Here is a 23457-nt window from a genome sequence, read left to right as displayed (position 1 = left end):
GATTCCCTGCTCACTGCTGGCTGCATGAGGGTGCAGTACCTCTCTGGGAAAGCCTTGGCCCTGGCTGTAGTAGGAAGGTGGGGAAAAGCAGTTTTCCTGAAGATCTCACCGGAAAGCACGTGTCTAAGAACTGGCCAACTCAATGCACCAGCAGATGCACACATTCTTGCCAGAAGACCTGGTGGTGAATATCTCAGAGGAAAGTCAGGGGGATAAGGAGGAAGCTTTGATTCGCCCCGTCCAAGGGGTTTGCCTTGTGAAGCCTGGATCAATCTGACAGTGCCTGTCACAGAGGGGGGGGTTGTGCCAACCCACCTTGTGTTTTCTCTTACACAATCTCCCCTTGTTGCTGTCTCAGGAGCATTGTCAGGCAGTGGACTTGGCTGGAGCAGGGCCAGCACAGATACAGCCATCAAGGGAGCAAGGGTAAGCATCATGGGAGGAGGATGCTGATTCATGAGGAGCTCACTGCTTGCCTGTGTGTTTCTGGGTTGGCACAGTGGCCTGCCTTGGTTGGGATATGGGAAGACCAGTTAGGCTGCTTGGGGTCTATCAGAATGCGCCTGTAGTGCTGGGTGAGCTTTCCTGTGTCCCCACCTTTGCACCACCATGAGCATCATCTTCCTCACTGGTCCAGCCCTAGGCATCCTTGAAGGTGCCACCGTGTACCTGCACTCCAGGTTGCAGCTCGTGCTTCTTCTCTAGTCCTGGGCTAGCTTGCTTGCTTCCTTACTTGCTTCCTTCCTTCCTTCTTCCTTCCACCAACTAACTTCATGCCTAGCTGTGTTACTGCTGCCTGATCTGGTTTTGGAGAACCCACACATCCATGCTCAGTGGGACATGGTCTTAACTTACAGCCCAAATTAATGTTACAGCTCTGCCCTGTCCCACCCACAGCAAAGTACACCAGGGAGATATCCCAGAGCTGGGTGGCTTAGGCTGAGCCCTAGCCACCTTTGGTTTTGGGAAAAGCCTGCAATTCCAGGCTCTGCTGCAAAGAAGACATATGCCTGGTCAGCTTTTTTGCCAGGGAACAAAAAAATGTTGAAACCAATTTTTATTAATTTTTCTCAAAGAGAACAAGTATCTGCAGCTGAAAACTCATGAAATGCACACAGAGTATTGGGAATCTTTAAAAGACCTGGCCACTGATTTAAAATAAATCAGATCTTTTATTAAATCAAAGTCCTAATCCTGCAAATTCAAGCAAGCAGGTGAATGGCTGCACTTGCACAGAACCTTGCTAAAACTGCTGGGTCCATGGTGAGCTCAGAAATCCAGTGGCACAGGTGGAGCTGCAAGATCAGGTAGTACCATTTCTTAGCTGTATTTTTTTCAGTCTGTAAGATGGGATAACACAGGGCTGATTCAAGAGCTACAAAACCGTAGCCAGTTATTGGAAAGTAAAGGTTTCTTCCTGGTTATGCAGATGTGCATAGTTGTTTATAATGACCTAATATAATCAGCTTATTTAGTTCACTTGTCTGTGTCTGAAATGCATAGCTTGGAGCTCTTACAAAACACGTCGTGGCTTGAAAAATGTCTTATACTGATACAAAATTTATTTAAGCCCTCTAATCATAACTCAGACTGCATAAATCACCTCACTAGCTTGGTAATAAACTCCCTGTACTTGTCAGGCCACCGTGTTTGAAGCAGTGCGGTGTGCCCTGAGGAGCAATCAGCCCAGTGATCAGGGACTAATTGTAATGAGGAGATCTCAGAAAATGCCTTGACACTTGCCTTGGACCAGAGGTGTGTGCTGATGTGGTGGTGCAGGATGGATGGGTGCTCTTGGCAAAGCCAGGCTCAGTCTTCAGGGGCTTTGCAGGTTGATACCAGTCCTTGCAGCCTGTGGGCGAGTGGACGTGCTGTGGGCTCTTGGTGTGAAATGCCGCTTGTTGGTGTTTTCTGCAGTGGCTTGTGTTTCCCAGCACCCGCAGCGTGCAGCACAGCAAACCCGGTCTCCGTGTCACCAAGGCAGGATTGGAGGGGTGCATCCGAAAGGAAAGGTTGTTCCCCTCTTATCAAGTGTGTGTCTGTATCACAAATAAAAAAGGCAGCTGGTCTCTGCTTCTGACATTACCATCATCTGCAGTGCAGGTAACACATCCTACTCCATTGTCCCTCGACGTAAAGCTTGATGGGGCACCCTGGGGAGGGCTAGCAAGGGACATTCCCATGTTAAACCTACGGAGCTTGGTGGTGTCTCTGCGTGGTTGAACAGGATGGAGGAGAGCTCCTGACCTGTGCTGTTGGTGGCTGGCAAAGTGGTGAGTGCCCAGGATTTTGCTGCTGTGATGTGGATGCTGAAAGTATTTGTGTGGTGTGATCATGTGGGGGGGAGGAAGTTTTTTATTTCCTTTCTCTGAAATGTCAGAGTTTGGCCGTGGCTGGATAAACAGGGATGTACAGAGAGCACGGGTTGGATTTGTGGTAATAAGCACTTAGGTGTTGGGTTAGTGTGTCTTGCTGATGGGCTCAATTAAATGGCTTTCCAGGATGGAGGTTAGGATTTTCTTAAGGTCAGACTGGCAAGGACAGATGGGATCCTGTTCCTGCTGCTGCAGTGTGTGCGTGTGCAGTGTGCCCAGCATCAGCTCGCATCTCCTCCCAGAGCGGAGACATTCAGCAGTGCTGATGCCCTCAATTGCTTCTCTTCCTTGGGCATTTTGTTCTTATTTTGCATTTAGAGCTACTCTAAGTTTACCAGTGAAGGTAGTGGGAGGTGGGGGTAGGGTAACTGTTTAAGGACTCTTTTGGATTGAGTTTCTTTGCAAGGTTGTCAACTATGGGGAGGGATTGGACTTGGAGTATAGGGTTCCATTTCAGATCTGTGGTCAGACTCGTTTGCATCAGCGTCTTTTCTGCTTTTCCATGATTTCTATTCAAGCAACCATCCAAGCTTCAATTTGGGGTTGTTTTCCCTGGTGGCACTGGGGAGAGAAGGGGACTTTTCAGGCTTATATAAATAAGTAGCAGTGTCACATAGTCAAATTACGTGGGATGAAGGAAGCCATCTCAAGGTCCTTGTCTAACTACTGACCTGAGATTGAACAGCCTGTAGGCCTCTGCAGGAGAGCTACCAGCATTGTTTCTTCTCTGCTTCTAGATGATTCCCATCTTCATAGCTTCATTTCTCTCCCATGTTTCCTCTCCTGTCTAGAGGCAGAGCCTGGGGCATCATCACACTCCACAAAGCTTCAGCTCCTTTCCTGTTTTTGTTTCTGCCAAAGTTAGTTTGCTCCAAAAATGCATCTGGGTTTATGCAGATTATCCCCTTTGGTGGAGGGGGATTGGGGAGGCGTGTGCAGTAATTTTTCAAGGAGCAGTGAGGTGTAAGATACAACTCATGATGCTCCCTATACCACTTAGCAGTGTGTTCATTTTAGATGTGCTCCTTCTCCGTCGCTTCTCCCCACCTCCCTTTCCACACCAGGAAATCTTCTCTCCAGATGTGGGCGGTGATGTGGGTTGCGACAAAGTCTGGAGGTGGGTAGGGATGCTTGTGCAGGGGTAGAAGGTTGCATCCGGTGCTGTGCTGGGAAACAGGGGGTCTCACCACTTCTTGTATGCCGCTCTTTTCCTACACCTGCTCACTGCAACAGATTGTGAAGGGACACTGGGTCAGGCTGGGTGCTTGGACCAGGAGAAAATGGGCAGAGAGGTTAATCCAGGATGGATGGTGTGAAAGGGCAGAACTTCTCACTGCTGGCTTAGCCCAGGTGGGAGCGATCAGCCTGGCCACAGCCCCAGGCTGTCCTTTTCCACCCACTCCCAGTGCAGGCACAACACTGGCAGTTGCAGCACTAGGCATCATCTGCCCTTGTGGTGGGCAGGAGCTGCAGCTCCGTTCCCCAGCATGGGCTTCTCCAAGAGGCACAATCGAGGTATTTGCATGTTTTGCCTCTCCTGCAAGCACTTCATATTCTGGCTTAATGGCTGAGGGTGTGAGGGCAGCTCTAAAGCCATCATTGCTGGGAGCCTATGAGACCACTATCTTCTTCATCATCCCCATCAGACCCGTCTTAGTTGACGTCTTCATTGCTGGTCTGGAGGAGGGAGTAAGCAGCATGTTAATGACTTTCTCAGATGATGATAAAACAGGTTTTTGCTTGCCAGTGGGGATGCAGAAAAACAACACAAAGGGAGCTAGCGAGGTCAGAAAGATGGGCAGAAAATAACATAATGAGATTCATCCCAGGAAAAATGCAAGCTAATGCATCTGGGAGCAGTGTCATCTCAGACACGTGGTCTGGGGGCCTGGGGAGGGGTAAGGAGGGGATAGCAAACACCATGAGACCGAGGTGTGATGGGAGATGGCATATCAGACACGGGCTTGCAGCGTGACAGGGCCAGCAACAGAGACATCAGGATGGCAGCCTAGCTCTGTGGCCGGCCCAGGCGGCAGAAGGCGGCACTTGGCACATCATTATCAGCAGAGCATTGATAGGCGAGAGGTGGCTTTCAGCGAGGATGTGCACGGAACGGGGCTAGGGAGATTAATTTATGAGAAAGGATTAAGCGCTAAAGATGTGTAACTTTGCTAAGCGGTGGTTTAAGTGACAGGACATGACAGAATCCACTCATGAAAGGTGCCTGCGTGCCTGAGGAGGAATGGCTGTGAGCAGTGCAGACCAAAGAGGTATGCAGGGACAGAGGGGGCAGGCTGGAAAGGGAAAACGCTGGCTCTGGAGCAGAATCTGCCCATAGGTGGGTCTGTTAAAGTGGGAAGTCTCCTCCAAAAGGAGATTTTTTGGGTGCCTGTTTATTTGGGACATCAAAAAAGAAACTGTTTTGTTGAAAGTAAGTATGTATATTCTCTTAGGAGCAATGGGATGAGGCTGACTTCTTCAACAGCACTAATGTCTTGGTCACAAATGCCCCACGTAGTTAAGGCCAGGTAATGTTTTTCCACCAGGACACTTCCTTTATCTTTGCACCTCCTCAATCCAAAGTGACCATGTTCCTCCTGTGCCTTTTCTTCTCTCACCATTTAACCCTTTCCCCATCTCTCCACCAACATCTTTACTGGTCTCCACAACATCTCCATCAGGTTTGGCCAAAGGCTTCTTAGCAACGTAAGCAGGTCCCTTCTTTGCTGTGCTCTTGAGCAAATCTGTCAGAGGTTAATAACATGTGTGCAGATAAGGCACAGCAATCACCTACCATGCAGCTGAAAGGCAACAGGTTGTGCCCATTTGACCAGGCAGGGCAACCAAGAGACCCTGGCTGTGGTGCAGGTCAGGGATGGTGTGTTCCAGGGGCACATGGGCATGCTGATACCTGTGAGCAATGGGTTTGGGTGCCATTTGAAATGCTTTCTGCTGGGTTCTACTATGTTCTGTTGGATTAGGAGGTGCTGATACGATGGAGATGTGAAAATTCCTTTTTCAAATCAGCTGCCAATAAAAGTGACCCTGTTCCTTACTGATTGATACTCATACACCTCCATGCACACACAGGCAGATGAGAACAGGCGCTGCCTTATACGAACAAGCAGAGAAACAGGCCAGTGCCAGATGAACATAAACACAGAGGGAAGCCGTGTACCACTAATTATGTTGTACCGCTGCAAATGCTCAGAATGTGAAACCTGTGTGACTAACGCATCCCCACAGCCAGATGCACGCATCAGAGAGAACACACAACTGGCGCTTGCCAATTATAGCAACAAACAAACAAACATGGGCTCACAACTGTGTACAATGGACCACCCCGGGAGGCACACGTGCACACACAGTTACCGAATAGGGTCACCCGCACCCCTTCATCAGTATGCCACACAGACACATCCTAACATAAGTCTGGGTTTGTGTGAAGCTGGCCACAAGAACTGTGCCCTGAGATGCTCATCAACTTTTGGGTAGATCATAGAATCATAGAATGATTTGGGTTGGAAAGGACCTTAAGATCATCAAGTTCCAACCCCCTGCCATGGGCAGGGACTCTTCACACTAGACCATGTCACCCAAGGATCTGTCCGACCTGGCCTTGAACACTGCCAGGGATGGAGCATTCACAACTTCTCTGGGCAACCTGTTCCAGTGCCTCACCACCCTCACAGTAAAGAGCTTCTTCCTTATGTCTAACCTGAACTTCCCCTGTTTAAGTTTAAACCCATTCCTCCTTGTCCTATTGTTACAGTCCCTGATGAAGAATCTCTCTTCGGCATCCTTGTAGGCCCCCTTCAGATATTGAAAGGCTGCTGAGATCTCCATGCAGCTTCTCTTCTCCAGGCTGAGCAGCCCCAACTTTCTGTTTGGAGAAGATAAATAAGTACATGTGCTGCAGGTGCTTCTCTGATTGACGTGGCTGTCTCACCCTCTCCTGTGATGCCAGCTGGAGGATGTCATTTCTGTCCCTCTTCTGCAAGGATGCTGTGGAGTGTTAGCAGGACAGAGTGACTGCTGCTTCTGAGTAACAAGTGACTGATCATGATGGATGGTCTGTAAAGGACTTGTGTCCCCTCCGGATGGGAGGTGTCGTATATGGCTGCTTTTAAAGAAAATGTACTCTGCACTTTCATGTCGGCTGCAGACCCTGGTATTGTCCATATCAGCAGTGTGTGGGGATGAAGGTGGGCTGGCAAAGGATAAGGGGTTAAGGATGGTGGTGGGAAAGGTGGACTCTGCAGATGCACCCACTTGGAAGGGGTGGACATTCCGCTGGGCTCTGGGTGGATAGCCTCCAGCACTGGGGTGGTGATCTGGGGACCTCTCTCTGGTATTACCCTCATCTGCCTGGCTGCAAAAGGCTCTTCACTGGCAAGATGCAGCAGTCTCCCCTATCCTGTCTGCACCCTAGAGGTTTTCAGGAAAGAACTGCATGAGCACTGCAAAGGTCCCTTCAGCCCTCCCTCACCCGCAGTCTCTGGCAGCCCCTTTCTGCCCAAACCCCTGCTAAGGAGAGGAGGTAAGGAGCCAGAAGAGTGCTTTTTGTGGGGTGAGATGACTGCAGGACACCTTTGGCTGGCTTGGTCATGGCAATTTGGTCAATTGTGGCATTAGCAGTCCTTGGATGCCAGTTGCCGCCCTGGAGGAGAGCGTGTCTGAGCAGAGACCTCTCTGGGCAATGCACGCCAGGAGGTGACATCGGCCTCTGGGGACAGACACCCCCAATCTGAAGCACTCTTCCTGACTTCTGACATTTCCTCTTTTTTCTCCCAACCAATCTCTCCTGCTCATTAAGTCTACTGCTTCTCTTGCTGTTTCAGAGCACCCTCCACCCTTCTTTGCCAGCAGAGTCCATCAGGACCAGGTGCTGTCTCCAAAGCAGGGAAGGGGTGAGCCAAAGGCTGGCAGCTTCTCCCGTGCCTGCCAAGTCAATGAGCTGCCTGCCAGCACACGTGTCCTGGATGCAGGACCAGCGGGGGCTCAGCTTGGGATGGTGGTGGTTATAAATGGCCTTTGGGGACGGATGGTGGGAGGAGGAGTGCAAACTTGAGGTCTGGCTCCAGGGAAGGCTTTGGTGCAGGGAGAGAAACAGGAGGAGCTGCCAGCCCACAAATACCTTTCCTTCCCCTGGGAGGGATGTGCAGCGAGAGTATCATCACTCCTCCAGCAGTACGAGACTTTTGCAGGGGAATGGTTTTTTTGTATATGGGGGGCATTTGGCAAGAAAAAGAGAAGTCAGGGTAGGGAGGATTTGATTTTCACTGGTTCTCTGGCCTACCACCACCAGGCTTGCCTGAGCAAAACGTTGAGCGGGAAGAACCGTGCATCTGGCCACCCTGTAACATCTCATTGCCCTCTTGTATTGCCCTTGTCGCAGTAAGCAGCACTGTGTAAAGGGGAGATTAGAGTCATCCTGAAGGTGAGTTTTGGAGCCTTAGAATCCTGTCTGGTCTTACTATCACTTTTATTTGCATTGGAAACCCTTCCATTGATGCATGTTTTTCTGTATGTACAGATGTGTGCACATGCCAAACTCATTCCTCTTGCTCATTTAAGTAGGGCCCCTCCTGGGTTGAAATAATGTAGCAAGCTCACTCCAATTGAGATACACAGTGATGCTGCCTCATGGGAAGGCGAGTAACCGCAATCCCAGAGAAAATGTCAGCATTGCAGGAGTTGCAGCCTGTCCAAAATACCAAAATTACCTGATTCCAACTTCCACAGCTGAACTGGTAGTGGTCAGGACACTGGATCTGTCTCTGGCAGGAAAACCACTCTCTTCCCCTTTAAAGGTGACACAGGAGGACTGACTCTTTGTGAAAAACTTGGAAGTGCCCCACTGCTTGGGTTTCCTCTCTCCTTGTTTTGACACAGCATGTTAATCCTGCTCAATGTAGGAAATACACCCTGATCACAGCCTGGAGGCTGGTTTGGGTGGCAGAGCAGTCTTTAATCTCAGGAAGGGAGAGAGTATTACTCCATCTCCAGTGGGGCAGCTGTCATTCAAGGGCTGTATGTAGCTCCAGGACTTCCAAAGGGATTCATCTGGCTCTGTATCCATATGACCTCTAATGAGTCACTCACAAATGGGAGTGATAAACTGCCCATGATGTAGCCACTGTCTGATTTGTGCATGTGTGTTTGACATGGGCAGAGCTGCATCCCAAATTCCCAGCTGCATCTGGCAGTGGTGAGATGGCAAAGAGGCCCTGAACATTGGCTTGGAGGGAAGGCAGGGAAATGCTGATGAGGTTGCTTCTCTCATTCCTTTGCTCAGTTGTATTGTTAATTACGAATCTTTGTACATGGTGGTTTGGAATTGTCATGCCCTCATCAGTGTGGATGCTCTGAATACAGTAATAAGTCATTCCTCCTGCCTGTCCCTGCTAACCTTTCTCCTCTGTGTTGTTAATGGAAAAGAAGCTTGGCTCAGCCACTGCATGATAACAGCCTGCAAGGGAGCCAGCTCAGAGGAGGCAATGGGGAACAAGTGGGAATAACAGATGGAAAAGGTGGTACAAGGACTTGCATGGGTGCTCAGAATTGAAAACCTGGTGAAAGTGAGAACAGAGGTGCTGGATGGTAGGAAGGATGTGCTTGCCACTTCTGTCACAGGGGTTAAAAGATTATGAGCAGCGTCTAAAAACCAGTTAGGAGACAGAATACCTGTTTCTTTCCAATAGCTGCAGGCCTTTGGGGTAATGAATTCCAAGAGTCTCTGTGCTATCCTCTAAGGGACCCTATGTCTGCTTTCTAAACCTCTGCACTTGCTGCTCTTTGTTCTGACAAATACCAAGCCTTGAAGAACAAGCAAAGCTTTGGATCAAAGTGCATGCTGGAAGCAGGGGGCTGACAGAGCAGGCAGAGTTCACCAGGCCTTAATCAGGGGTGATGTGGCACTGCAGTACAAGGTGGAAAGGTTGCCTGGATCTAGCAGATAAGTGTTGTGAAGAGCACTGGAAATCATGGATTTGGCACTGTGTGGGGGGCCTTGGGCTGAAACTGTCTTCTCTGTGAGGGTGGTGAGGTCCTGGCACAGGGTGCCCAGAGAAGCTGTGACTGCCCCATCCCTGGCAGTGTTCAAGGCCAGGTTGGATGGGACTTGGAGTAATCTGGTCTAGTGGAAGGTGTCCCTGCGCATGGCAGGGGGTTGGAACTGGATGAGCTTTAAGGTCCCTTAAAGACCTGATTATATGATTCTATCATCAGGGCTGGAGCATGCCAAGGCAGAGCAGTGTCAGCAGAGGTGTGTGTGGGCTGCGTGATCCTGAAGTGAAGGGAACAAGTATCTGGGAGGGTAACCTACATCCAGGACACAAGGAGACAAGGTCTGTGCCATGGACAGACACATCCTTTCCTGATGCTGATTGTGCCTTTCTGTATTGTGTTGTGTCTTAGGGCTCTTGTGCTCCTTTTAAACCTTGTAGCACAGACATTCCAGACACTTGAGCATGCCAACAGGGTGAAAGGAAGAAAGTGCTCACTGGGTGACTGTTGAGCAGTCCTTGGGCAAGATCTCTTTCCTAAGAGTGTCACTGTAGCACCCTCCAAAACCAGGCCTTGGAGTTAATTTCATTCCCTTCACTTTGACAAGCATTAAACAGCACTTCCACTGTGTTACTTAATGGACAACTTGGCTTTCCCTTTTCCCAGCACAAGGCCACCATTAAGTGCACCCAGCCAGTAAAATGATGTTCTTCAGCAAAAGCGTGGTGAGACCTGTTCTATTCTTTCTGTGCCCACCTGCACTCTCTTGACCATTCTGCTTAGTGGAATAACTTTTGCAACCTGTCTTCAAGGTGCTTCCTCTGCCCTGGCATGGGATAGCTCCACATGATCCAGTAAAGGGTGCTTAATATTTAAGCTGACTTCTAGCTTTCATTACAACTCCCTGTTTGAATGAGTGACTGTTCTGTATGGATTTGACATGTATTTGCTGGTGTCAGTCTGAAGGAGCCTATGCAATGATTGACATGCCACAAGGCTGGACCAGCGTGTGCCTGTATGGGAGAGACCATGCTTGGACCAACAGAGCTGAACCTGGAGTTGGCAGGACTGTGTGAGGGACTGCGAGGCCAGGGTGGCTGTGTTGTGTCAGGATGGACCCGTGCCACTCCAAAGCAAAGAGATCCATTAAGGTGCTCAGGCTGGCTCAAAAAAGGTTGGCACTATCACCTGAGATGGTGCAGCACCATGCCAAGGTGTCTCAGGGGCTACAGGGATGATTTAAAGAGTGATTTATCATTTGTCAGAGCCAACAGTCCTGCAGCCCCTGCCCTGTTCTGAGCTCACTGTGCTGTGCTCTTGCTGCTGACTCCTCATGTGGGTTTTGTTTCTCTTTCTCCCATCCTTTCCAGGAGTTCTCACTTGTGGCTGGCATGGCAGAGTACGTCCCGCAGCCTCCCTCCACGTGGCCTGCAGGCCCACAGCCCCCTCACGCCTCTGCCATCTGCCCACTGGAGCCCATGGATCTGGGGGTCTTGGAGCAGCAAACGCTACCAGAGCAGCCACCATCCTCCCCGGAGCTGGGTGAGGACGAAGAAGTCACATCCCCACCGGACCCTGATGTTCCCTACCCCGACTTGGCCCCGGTTGTCTTCTTCTGCTTGAAGCAGACCACCAGCCCACGGAACTGGTGCATCAAAATGGTGTGCAACCCATATCCTTTCCAAGCTGCCCCTTGTTTTGCTCCCTTCCACCCCATCCCTCCCTCTCTGTGCCCTCCTAGGCCACCTGGCAGGTAAGAAATGACATTTCCTACATGTTTAATGACCTGATTTGTTCCTTGCTTGTGTTTAAGCAGAACCTCAGCTGGTTTAGTGTGTGGTCAAAAGTAGCTGATTATGAAAGAGGGGACTTCAGAGGGAGTTTCTGACAGCCCCAGTCACAGGGGGCTGGGTGAGGGCACGGGGGAAGCGAGGCATTTGAGAAAGGCCTGTTCTCCCTGTTCCTGGCTTCATTTTCACCTCTGCCCTGGGACAGAGCGTGAGTTGCTAGCCAGGAGTTGGTGCCTGAAAAGTAGGCTGCCACCGATGGCAGAGGTGTCTCCTCCCTCTGAGTGTAGAGGCTTTGGTGCGAGCTCATCTTGCCCTCGGTGAGGGAACCACTGCTCCTAGACCTTGATTGCAAGGATACCTAGGTGACCCCTTGCCTTTTCATCTAGGACAAGTCACTGTCCTACCCATGTCTTGCATGATGCCAGGCCAGGAACAAATGGCAGAATCTGTTCCAAGTTTGATTCTGAGCCCCATATGCCCTGGGGGAGATCTCTGGAACATGAGCATGTCCTTCCTTTGCACAGGAGGTCAGCAATCACACACATGTGTCACTGTTCACACTCAGTGCATTGATTGCAAGGAGGCCCCTGCAACCCATCAGTGCAAATGATGATCACCTGCACAACTCAGCACTGAGGCTGCCAGGAAGCGAAGGCTTCTGTGGCTCTTCAACCTGATGCAATATAAAAAACAGGTGGAGGGAATTTATTGTTCTTTGGACTGTGGGACTCTGCATGGTGGGGAGGAAGTGGCGAAGATGAATTACCAGAAAGGTTGGTTTGGAGTTTTACTTGAACCTTTTCTTCTGGCCAGAAATATCAAGTGATAGCACTTTTTCCCTAGAAGTTTCTTGGTTCCTAGTTAGGTGGGTATTATCTATGAGGTTGCTTGTTACAGACTTGATGCATTGGCTTATAGAATATATCTGAGTGTCTGGGCACACAGCAGAGACTTGCAAAATGTTTCCAAGAGCCTTTTCAGTCTCAAAAGCCCAACCCTGGGTGAAGTCTCAAGGTGCTGTCAGCAATAACAAATGACCTCAGATGGTTGAACACTTGTTTCAATTTCAAATGTAGGAAAAGAACTCTGAGCAATTGTCTTAAAGTTCAGAAGCCCTTATAAAGGTGTTGTAGTCTTGAACACAATTTATGTCTGAGAACTTATTGGACGTTTAGGGTTTCTGCTTTCCTTTCTACTAGCTGCTCCTTAAAGTTTAAAAACATCACATTGAATTATACATTGCTTTTCAATCGCTGTGTGTCTGCACTAGTTATCATGGCCCAGGAATCTCATCCCAGCATGTGGTGGACTCAATATAAAGCATGAGAGATTTGTGTCTCAATGAAAAGGCTGGATTCGGAAAATAAGAGAACAGTGATGGCCTGGGTTTGGAATGATGATTTGCTCTTGAATAGGGGAAGAAGAGAAGAGCTCATCTGTCTTCCTGGCTAAAAAGTCAGTCAAAACATTCCCTCCAATTTGGTACATAGCAGGGAGTTTGCTTTAAGTTGTTGGAGATATGTTATTCAGAGTTGAGCACTATATGGGCATTTTAGTGTTTAAAAGTTATTTTTGTTTTAATCTTCAAAAATGTGTGGTGTTTGACTCTGAAAAGGACCTTTTCATAGCAGAAACTATAGAAAGAAGGAAAAAACCTCATTCAATCACCTGTTAATGGTATTACACCTGGCTACGTGTGATACCAGAGGGTGAAGGGCAATGGTGGGGATGCTGGAAACCTTTTGAAAGGGTTGTTTCAGACGTGTGATTTCAGCTCAGCTGTGTCAAGTTAGGAGATGTGTAGCTTCGGAGCAGATGCCTTCAGCACCAGAGTGTTGGGAAAGCAGTGTCCAGAAGTCTCGTTCCAGAGCGGCAAGAGCCAGGAAGGTAGCCCCAAGCCCTTGCCAGGGCTTGTCCAGGAGCTAGGAGTGATGACCACCACCTCTGAATGGACAAAACTCTGCCCTGGGAGTGCAGTGACCAGAGCATATCATGGTAATCTGTGCAGGAAGGGCCCAGAAGCCCAGCAAGCTTAAAAGGTAAGCTCAGGCAGTGGTCATCAAGAAGGTGCTCAAGGATGAGTTCCACCCAAGAGTGCTGAAGAAGCTGGCAGAGGAGCTTGCCAAGCAATGCTCCATGAGAAGGCCTTGGTGGGACCTTCTCGCTCTCTACAACTACCTGAAAGGAGGATGGAGTAAGGAGGTGTCTGGTCTCTTATCCCAAGTAACAAGTGATAGGATGAGAGGAAATGGCCTCAAGCTGCTCTGGGGGAGGTTTAGGTAAAATTTCTCTACTTGAAAGGGTGATCAGGCATTGGAACAGGCTGCCCAGGGTGGTGGTGAAATCACTGTCTCTGAAGTGTTAAAAAACTGTGGATGAGGCCCTTAGTGACATGGTTTAGAGTCAGCCTTGGCAGTTCTGGGGTGAAGCTTTGACTTGATCTTAAAGGTCTTTTCCAACCCAATTGATTCTATGTTTTTCTGATTTTGAGTGGATCGTGGAGTAAGCAGTTCCCATAACTTTTTTTCATAGCCTGGTGTCAGAACACTTACTGTGGTCTTGTTCCTGGCTGGGAAGGAACCCCCTTTGTAAGGGATGCTTCTATGAAAGTCTTCTAAGAATTTACACAGCTGGCTGTTTGGTTTAGTTTGATTTTTTTTGGTTTTTTCCTTTTCTCTCCTGACTCAAGTTTTTAATCTTTGTTATATTGAGCTATTTGGTTTCTTAATGCACCATCTAAAGCAGGGGCTGAGTCACTGTCTCAGGGCAATGCCTGTCCTTTCCTGAAGATTCAGCAAAAAAGATGGTGCATTAATTAAAAGCCTGTTAATCCTTCTCATTGACTTTCTACTAGGACAGAGTTTCATAATCATTGTTATGGAAGTACTGTCAATGAGACTTAAAATGGAAGCTCTGATCGTTAAGGACTATGTAGCAATTTTTGTAAGCACAAGGTCATTAACCACTGCATTTCAATTTAGGTAATTGCATTCTACCTACTTAAATCCCCCTCCCCTGAAGATTATTTTTCCTTCCATGAGCAGTCCTGCAATTCTGTTATGTGCTATTAAACAACTGCTATATTCTTTTGCTGCAGTGCAGTACGAGGAGAAAGAACCACTTACATCCCTGCTTTAGAATCACTCTTGGATGCATATGAGCGTATAAATGTGTAATGCTGTTTCTGCAAAAATTGTAGACTCTAAGTCCCTTTTAAGGTAGGGACTATGTCCCATGTGAACCTTGTGGTGTTTGTCCTCAAAGGGAGTATTTAACTGTGCTTTTTACCATGGTGCTGTGTGGTGAAAAGCAGTCTGATACTTTAAAGTTAGGTGATAACATATTTCTGGGGTGGCTTTAGATACAGTGCAAATGAATGCTTGAATTGCCCTAATTTATTGAGGAGCAGATTGTTTTAAAAATCCTGATTAACCTTCTTAGATCCAGGTAACTGCTGTGTATGCAGTACATTGCACACCTGGAGCCTGGCTTGGCTCCTGCTAAGTGTGCTTATCCAAAAGGAGTCTGGCATGATGCAGCATGTAAGCAATCTGCCAAGCAGTTTGTTGAGGCTGATCTCTATTTTGATTAACAGGCAGAAGGTTTGACCACTCTGAGTTGTAGATCATGGGGCTGTTACAGCTACAATGCTAACGGGGTCAATATTTGAGATACGGTTATGAGAGAGGCTGTAAGATTGTTGTGGGACTTTTCCTTTTATAAAACCTAACCTCCATGTCAGTTAGGATTTCAAGTTTAGGTTGGAGGAGAAATGGGGTGAAAAGTGTGAAAACATGTTTCTAGAACTGTGTAGCATTCATCTTATGAATTTATGAAGTGCTTGGGACTCAATAATGGGCATGCCACATGGCACCATTACAAATGGATCCTTATGCACTTGGCAAATTATGAGAAGATTATGAGGTGCTTGGATGTCTGCATTGCTCTTTGACTCCTTGGAGTTCCATAAAGACTTTACACTTCATCCATCCCTAGGATCAAACACAATAGATTTGGTTTGTCCTTTGGGCGTTTCCTTAACAGAAATTCTTGCCATTCCAGGAGGCCCAGATCTCCCTTTGCTGTCATATCTATAATATTGACATGACAGTGAGAGCAAAAGTGAAGTGTGCTATTAAAAAAAAATCAATGCTAAAACTATAGCAGTAATGAGGTAGTCTCTGCAGATCACAGCTCTGCAGTTCACCGCTCTGTCATTTTCTTGCTTTTTGTTATATACCAGCCCCTTCCAACATTTGTGAAGTATGTTAGCCACTTGTGCTTCTGTTTTTGCTCTCAGGCAGCAAAGTGTTGTGTTTCCAGTTGATTTCAGTGATGCAGGAGCATTGGGTCAGGTCCCAGTTGTGCGATAGCTTACAGGTGCATTTAATTTTTACTACCAGGAATTGTGTTTTATAGGGTGTAGAGCAGGGTGGCTTCTGAAATCTTGAAGCCAGTTTGACTGTTCATATGTACTGAGGAGCTGCCTTGTAGCTCCTACGCTTTAAAGATCCTCCAAGTAGGGGCTTTGGCGTTGTACTTGATCCTGAAAGTCCTGTTTCTGGGGGTAACTTTCCTGTAACTTGTACTTGCAGTGTATCAGATTGGTCGATGTGCTTGGTGCATAAGGAAACAGGACTGGCCTTGGGCATATTGATGGGAAACTGAGAAAACCCACAGATTTATTCCCCACCTCTTCCCTGTCTGGTGCTGCAGATATGATTTGTGTACAAGCCAACTGTGTATAGAATGCTGGCAATGGGAATAGTGGTGTTTCGTGCTGGCATTACCGGTGGGAGCAGAATGGGGAATCAAATGCTGGACAAGCAAAGAAAATCATGTGTGTGTGGACTGGTAATTGATACTTGGTGACGCTGAGCAAGTGATGCCATGGTGCATGGGGACCCTGTGCTGCCAAACCCACTGCTTTTCAGGTGGTGCATATGGCTGGGGGGCTGACATTGCTCACTAATAAAATTTGGCTGAATAGGTGTGTTATGTATTGCACCCTGGTGGTCAAATATCAGTTTGGGTAACTTGGTTTTACGTGAATGAAACTTCATGTGCAGATTCTATAGTATGTTGTACTTGTTTCTGCCTTAAGCTGTTGCCTTGTATACTCTTAAGCCCTGGATGCAGTTTTCATAACAACTGGATGTAGTTAATTAATAAGCAAATATCAGCTGCAAGGTTACTGCAAGTCTTTTACTAGTTGATGTTTGTCTTAAGGCTTGAACTCCTGTAATTCTCTGAGGTTTACTTTTCTTTTCATATGTGTACATTTACTTGTGTGTATATATAAAAAAATAAAGGGGGAGGGAGGGGAAAGATTCCTGCCTTTCTAGTAAGTAAAGAAAAGCTTGTAAGTGTGGCCAGAAGGTAGAATAATACATCAAAAATTGAGTTGCTTATGAATTTTAAGCAGCATTCATTATTCTTGAGGGCCTAGGAATCATGACTTTTCACTCTTGGGGTCAGCAGTATCAGCTTTTATGTGCATACCTGGAAAGAACTAAAATGCATGTTATTCCTGCTTCTCCATTGTAAAGACAAATCTCTCATGTCTCTCCTTGTAAATCCAGCTCAGAAGACAGGTGAAGAGTCTGACACTTATTTGAGGACTTGACAGCTTTGTATTGCTCTAGATAACTAGGCAAATGTTGTGACTGTGCCCCTAGGAATGGGTTGATTTCTATAGATTACACATCTATGTAGACATCCTTCCAGCCAACAGACACATCTGTATAACCAAGATCCAACACATGAAAGAATTTTTTTTCTCTGAGAGGTGATATAATCTCTCTGCAGTCCATAATGTGCTAAATCAACTTTACAGTTGCTCCTGTTCTATGGGAAACTGAACTGATCCAGAGCTCTCCAGGGGACATGTGGTGGTGGCATTGCTCTGGGCATGTGCCTTATGCTTTTCAAGTTTTAAAAGGGGCAAGCTTGTTCTAGATTCTGCTGGCTTTTCTGTCACTTGGCCAAGCTCCTTACTAGTAGAATGAAATCTGCTATTAGCAAATAAGGGTGACTTTTAATAAGACAGTTGTCCATAAACTTGATCGATATTTGAAGACAATGAATGTATTGGGCCAACACTGCCATGTACCCAGGACCAATCCATCCTCAACTACTCTTCTCCCCTTTTTGTGTTAACAATGTGTTTTAAAGCAGACATTTCCTGCACTTGTGAACTGCCCCTTAATTTTGCTGTTAATTCTCCTCTTGGGAAGCTGGCTGGGCTTCGCCCCATCTAACTCTACCAGTCTGAAAACCAGGCATCCAGGCTGTCTCTGTAGATAAGTGACACACTGCCGTCTGTAGCAGGAAATTCAGCATGCTTAATTTAACCCTGCCCTTCAGAGGGCAAAGTCAATATGTGAGGGTGCCTATTTTCCCTTCTTTACTAGAGAGGGAGTTTTTGGATAGCAGGCTGTAGGGATTGCTGGCTTGCATCCTGGGTTGCCTTTAGGATTCCTATGCTATTTCGTTCCTTAAGTGCTCTGAAGAGTGGCAAAGGTAAAAGCAGGGAGCAGGTTTAGTTTTGGAAATAAATGGTGCCACCTGAACCTTTTAGAGTTTCCATAATGAAATCTTGGGCAAACTTAGTTTTGTGGAGGAGAGGAAGACGCACCATTTGCCTGGACTCTGCGTTGGAAATAGGTAGTTTTGTAAATACCAGCTTTTATTTTTCTTTTCTCGTGGGATAGAAGCCCTTTTTCCCAGTTAGGGGGAGCATGGTAGTGCTCAGGACGTGCATAAGTAGCTGGGAAGGAAGCTGCCTTTGCAAAACTAGTGACAAGGGAGTGTTATTAGTGTGGGTCGTTTGATGTGCAGGTTTACTACGGGAAGTTTAGAGGGATCGTTTGCACAGCCAGCCATGGTGTAAATGGAATTTAAACTTGTGCATTGTTATTAGTAGCACACGAGGGATGGATAAGTCTGAAGGTGATTTGCATGCTTGCAAATGAGTTGGGTGTACGAGATGTACGCAGTTCCAGGCAAGTGGGCAGATATAAAGGGATGAGGTCTAAATTTGGCTGGCTTGCAAGCTGGCCCTGTGTATCTAAGCACAGATGCTGAGCCAGTATATCTGACTGCCTCCCATCCCGTTACCTTATTGTCTGGAGATTTTTTTTTTTAAAGTGAGAAGTCAAAGACCACAGTTTGGAAATGAAGCAGGACAACAGCACAAACAGAGCTCTGACTGTCTGAAGCTTTAATGTCTGTAGAGTATAACAAAATCAGAAATAAGGCTGAAAAAATTCTTAGTGCATCCCTGCTGTCTTCATGTAAAGCTCAGCATTTTCCCTGTTACTGAAGGATAGATTGCTACTGCTGGAGGAAGGGCCAACTGCCAAACCACAGCCTCCTTTCAATATTTTGAAGAGTGCTATTCTTTTTCTTTGCTGTGTGTATGTTGTACTGCTCTACCTGGTCTAGTGGAAGGTGTTCCTGCTCATCGCAGAGGGGTTGGAACTAGATGATTTTTAAGGTCCCTTCCAAGTCAAACCATTCTGTGGTTTGAAATTCTGTTCTATGAAATGATTCTGTGAAAAGCAATGAAGGACCTACTAATGTTCCTTGCCCTGATGCTTCAGGAAAACTCTTACTGCAACAGCTTTTGATGAGGTATCTTAGTATGGTCCCTGAATTTCTGGTCAATGAATGTGGAAGGTGTGGGGTAGCAGGCAGGAGAAAGTAGATGGAAGTCTCAGCTTTGCCTCATGTAAGTCAGTGTTGTTCTGCTATACCTAGTAAAACCAGACCTATTTGCACCAGCTATTGCTCTTCAGGCTACGCTGGGAAGGTTGGTCTTGCCTTGTCATAGCACAGTGCAGGCTGTGGTTCATGTCAACCCGGGGTATGCCTGAGTGGCAGGCCAGAGGAAAAGGATGTGCTCAGCTGAACACGGTAGCAGTGCCTGCTTCAGGGGACCTTCCCATCCCTCCACAAAGTGTGTTGCTGAACTGAAAAAAAATGCTGAAAACCCCTTCTGGAGCATATTGTGTTTATTCACTGGAATATATTTTGCCTTGGAGATGAGAACCATTACCTCTCTGAAAAATGGTCAGTTTGCCTTGTTCAGTCTTTGTGAACACTGGAGCACGGCATTGAGAGGGAGCCGGAGGGGGTTCTTGGAGAAATAAAGGGCAATAGAAATACTCATTTTGAGTTTAAGACTATAAAATACTCTGACTGGACCTCTAATTGCATGTTCTGTCATAATGTGAATTAAATAATGCAATTAACAGCTAACAAATTGACCAGCTGTCTATATGGGGACTTGACCCTCTTCCCACCCCAGCCCATGGGGAAGGGCCTGCAGCCAGCTGAATTTGCTGTGTTGAGTGTAATACTTGACAGGAGCTGCTTCAGGTGAGGAATGGTTAACAGAGGTGCAGCTCTTCTGCAGTAAATGGCCTGCAGCTGGTCCCAGGTTGGTTTAGAGGAAAGGCTGCATGTAAAACTTGGCCCTTTTCAGACCTATGGAGAGAACAGGAGCAAAGAGTCTGCCAAACTGTCAGCCTCTAAGCTGGGAAGATCTTTACAGTGTTAGAGACACAATGTCTTTGGAAGGTGAAGGTGTAGGAAGGACCAGGCTCAAGCTTGCACGCACTTCTGTCCTGTGCTCACTTTTCCCTGGTCTGGCAAAACCACTGGTTCCGGTCATGCCAACACACCTTGGCCAGCCCCTTCCCCAAGCCCCTTGCACATCTCCATGCCACCACCTCTCCTATGCTTCACTGTCTGCCATGGAACAGGAGCGTTGGAGATTGTTTGAAGTGTTCTCTGAAACAGGGTTTGCAGCCTCTTGATGCTGGGGGCAGCAGGAGGAGGGCTGAGAAGCATATGGGAAGTGCTACTAGGCAGGGCTGGCTGTTCAAAGGGACAGATCTGGTTGGTGGCTTGGGTTTGCCCTGCCCTTGGTTGCTGCTGATCCTTGGGCTGTGGCTTTGTGCTGCCCCACATCAGCCATACTCCTTCATCAGTGAGGGAATGATTCTGGCTTTGGTGCTCTACATGCCTCTCCTCTCTGGAGGGGTGCTCTAGACTTTACTGCAGAAATGAGAAGAGATCATCTCAGGGAAAGCTTTGCAGGAGGGAACAGGCTAGTCAAGGGAGATGTTTGTTATTCCAGGTGGAATAAAACCAGCAGAGTTGTATCCAGCAGCTAGGGAAGGAGGCCGAAATGAGCAAGGAAGGTAGGTAACAGTGCAGCTGGACTTGTACAAGAAAAGATGAAGTGTGATTATGAAGATTTAAAGCAAACTGGCCAGTGATAAGTGGAGCTTGTCTAGTTCAGGAACAGCTACTCCAGCACCATGCTGCAAATCCCTGCTGAGCTTGGCATGCATCTCAACAAATCCTTGTAATCAATGGTATCAAAGGATAGATCTGAGAGAATCAGCATGAGTGCTTGATCTTTATTGACTGCCATCAAGGACCAGTGAAGTGGGTGAAGAGGTGGTGTGATGGCAGTGCAGCCCTCCTGCTAGAAGACCTGAATAGGCATTTGGATGGGTTGGCTGGTCTGGGAGCTGTAGTTTGAGTGCAGTGTTGTTGTTGGAAGAGCTTTCATCTGCCAAGCCTTAACCTCAAGGTTGGCTGGTGGGGATGGAGAGTTTAGCTCGGCCTTCCTGCCTGAAGGATGCCCATCCTTGCCTTCTTTCTCCAGCCTTCTCCCTGACCATTGCATCAGTGCAGGTTGGGGAAGGGAATGACTCCCTCAGGTGGGACGGGGAATGCACAGAGCTGGGATATGGGTGACCATCTGTCCCCAGAGACAGTGGTGCCATTTACACTTATGTGCTGCCACTCATCAAGCACAAAAATCTGTCCTCACTAATGATACAAAACCATGCTCTTTGCTTATCCTTTTTCCCTTCAGTTTTCTCTCCCCCGGTCTCCCCTCATCATCACCTACTGTGCCTGAGTCTATAAAAGCTGCCATTTCTCCCCCTCCTCCCATATGATACGAAGATGCTGAGTCCCCACAGCTCCTCTAGCAGCCCCTCCTGTGACTAGCCACCCTGTCTCTCCCCTCTCCTTTCTCCATCTGTGGCAGTCTGTCATTTTTCCCTCTCCTTTTTTTTTCCTTCCTTCCCTTGCTGTCATTCCCGGGTTTCACTGCTAGCAGCCTGTCTTGTGTTGATTGCTGCTGCCCTTGAATTGGCTCTTTCTGTGAAGTGCCCCTCTTAGCCATCCCTTCTTAGTATCACAGACAATTGGCTTCCTGGGGGGAATGATCAGGAGCTAAAGGAAGAATTGGAAGGTAGGGTTTAAACTTGGGGGCATAACTCATTGGCTTAGTTAGAAGGAGGGAAAAGGCCAAGGCTCCGCAGAGATTCAAGAGGGTACCTGTGAAAACAGCAGGTTACCCCTATCCGTGGGAAGGATTGTATGGTGAGGTGGGATTCCTGCTTCCCTAACCTCACAGGCTGCTTCCATCCCCATCTAGAGCATTTTGTTCCCAGCCCAGGTCAGCAGCTATCCTTCTGTACCCTGCAACATGCAAGCGGTGTCCCTGATATCCCTATCGCGAGCTGTTGATGTACAGGAGCGTGCTGTGCTGGTTGCAGGATGGCAGGCTCCAAGGGCTACATCCTTACTGGGAACAGCAGCAGGGTGCTAGGAGGTGAACATCCCCTTGGCCAGCTTGGGTGAGAAGCTGCAGGAGCATCTGGCCCTGGTTCTGTCTGGGAGGTAGCTGGCTCTTTGCTAATCCCTGCTCACCAGGGCTGGCTCTTGTGGGCAGATGCAAACACACATGAGCTCAGCATGCTGGCTGGGAGCTGCATGGCTGTGGTCTCCTGGGTGCTATGCCCCACCTTGGAAGCTGGGCAACGTTCTCAAGGGTTTGCCTGTCTCAGTCTTGTTCCTGACCCCCAAATCTTTGTAAGAGCTGTTTCATCTTTAATAATCCACTTCTGTTTATTGCTGCCTTCCCAGAGTAGCATGAAAGCTGAAATACCACGAGGGCTTTCAGATGGCTTGTAGCTTGAAGTAACTAGATGTCTTAAGAGGCAGAATGAACCGAATGTACCTCTTTGGGGATTTCAGTTCTCAGAGTCATGCCTGAAAAGGGCTAACACCAGTACAAATTCATCCAGGAGAAAGCTGCTGAATCCAGTGCTTGTAATGCTGGCTATGAGATTTGCCTCAAACGCAAGGAAGGAAGGAATGGAAACACACGGGAAAATATTAACCTCCCTATTGAAACAGGCAGTTTGTAACAAACAGCAGCTGTTCTGTTTCATGGCATGGAAAAGGCAGGAGCTCAATATTTGAGGTGACAGAAATATTTTCTTCCATGTGGAGCTTGATAGTCTCTCAAGTCAGATCCAAAATCTCTGTGTGTCTTCCAAGCCCTGCTTATTATTTGCGAGTGTTCTAAAACACCATGAAGGTGGACTTGGCAAATCTGCCTTGCCCCATCCCGAAAGGATGCTTCCTACATTTACCTGTATCCTGCATCTTGCTTCTCAGCCAAGAACTCAGCACTCTAGTGCAGCAATAAGCTCCCCTATGAATACAATGTCCTTATTTTCTACAGAATGTACTCCAGATCATTTACCAGCCAGCTAGCAGGCATTGTTAACAAGCATTGTAACAATAATCAAGCTAAAACTTATTTGGGAAAAGCATGCTTTGTGATGTGTTATGATTTTTTATCACTGCTTTTTTGTTTGCATATTTATTGACTCGTGATGCAATTTTTGTTTTAAGTCTCCTGGTTTTATGGGTGATCTGGCAGGCTTTGCTTTGTTCATATATGAGATTCAGTCCAGGTCTGGAAAGTGTTTGTGTCATAAGTGAATTCTATTAAAAAAGACATTCTCACAGAAGCGCAACAGTAATAATATATTGCCTTTGGTACCGCCTGATGCTCAGTGCTGCTGGCCAGCTGTGATATTTCTTAATGAAGGATGGTATTTTTTTCCTTAAGGCAATTTTTTTGCTTGCCTTTTTCTTTCTCTGTGGATCCTTTTTGATTAATTTCCTTGTTGGTGTAGGATCCTTCCCTGCTTTGGAGTTTGCTCCTCTTCTCCATCCTTGTTGACCCGTTGTTTAGCAGCCTCTGTGCTGGCAACTGCTTTTGTCTTCCTATCTGGAGCCCTCTTTGGAAACAGCATTTCAGTGAGTGGAGGGGGCCTGAGGAGGTACCGCAGCTGTTTTATACAGGAACAGCCTTTGGAAGCAGCAGTCTTCTTGCTGTTTCCTTACATTTTTTGTCCTGTGCTACAACCTCCTCATTTCTAATTCTTCTAGGTTGATGC

At 47.4% G+C, this 23457-nt stretch overlaps 1 protein-coding gene across 1 annotated transcript in view; it reads left to right on the top strand.

The window, feature by feature from the left end:
- Positions 1–10774: 10774 nt before the first annotated feature.
- LOC104405761 (voltage-dependent T-type calcium channel subunit alpha-1I-like) overlaps positions 10775–23457 on the top strand; it is a gene marked incomplete at its 3' end in the record, with an annotated part of 122836 nt that continues 110153 nt past the window's right edge. The window contains exon 1 of the mRNA XM_010014569.1: positions 10775–11055. Coding sequence (XP_010012871.1) covers positions 10775–11055 — 281 coding nt within the window. The remainder of the gene's footprint in view (positions 11056–23457) is intronic.

The sequence above is a fragment of the Nestor notabilis genome, unplaced genomic scaffold (assembly GCF_000696875.1).
Source record: "Nestor notabilis isolate BGI_N333 unplaced genomic scaffold, ASM69687v1 scaffold445, whole genome shotgun sequence".
Lineage (NCBI taxonomy): Eukaryota > Metazoa > Chordata > Aves > Psittaciformes > Psittacidae > Nestor > Nestor notabilis.
The sequence above is the reverse complement of the archived record's forward strand: the minus strand, read 5'-3'. Positions and strand labels throughout refer to the sequence as shown.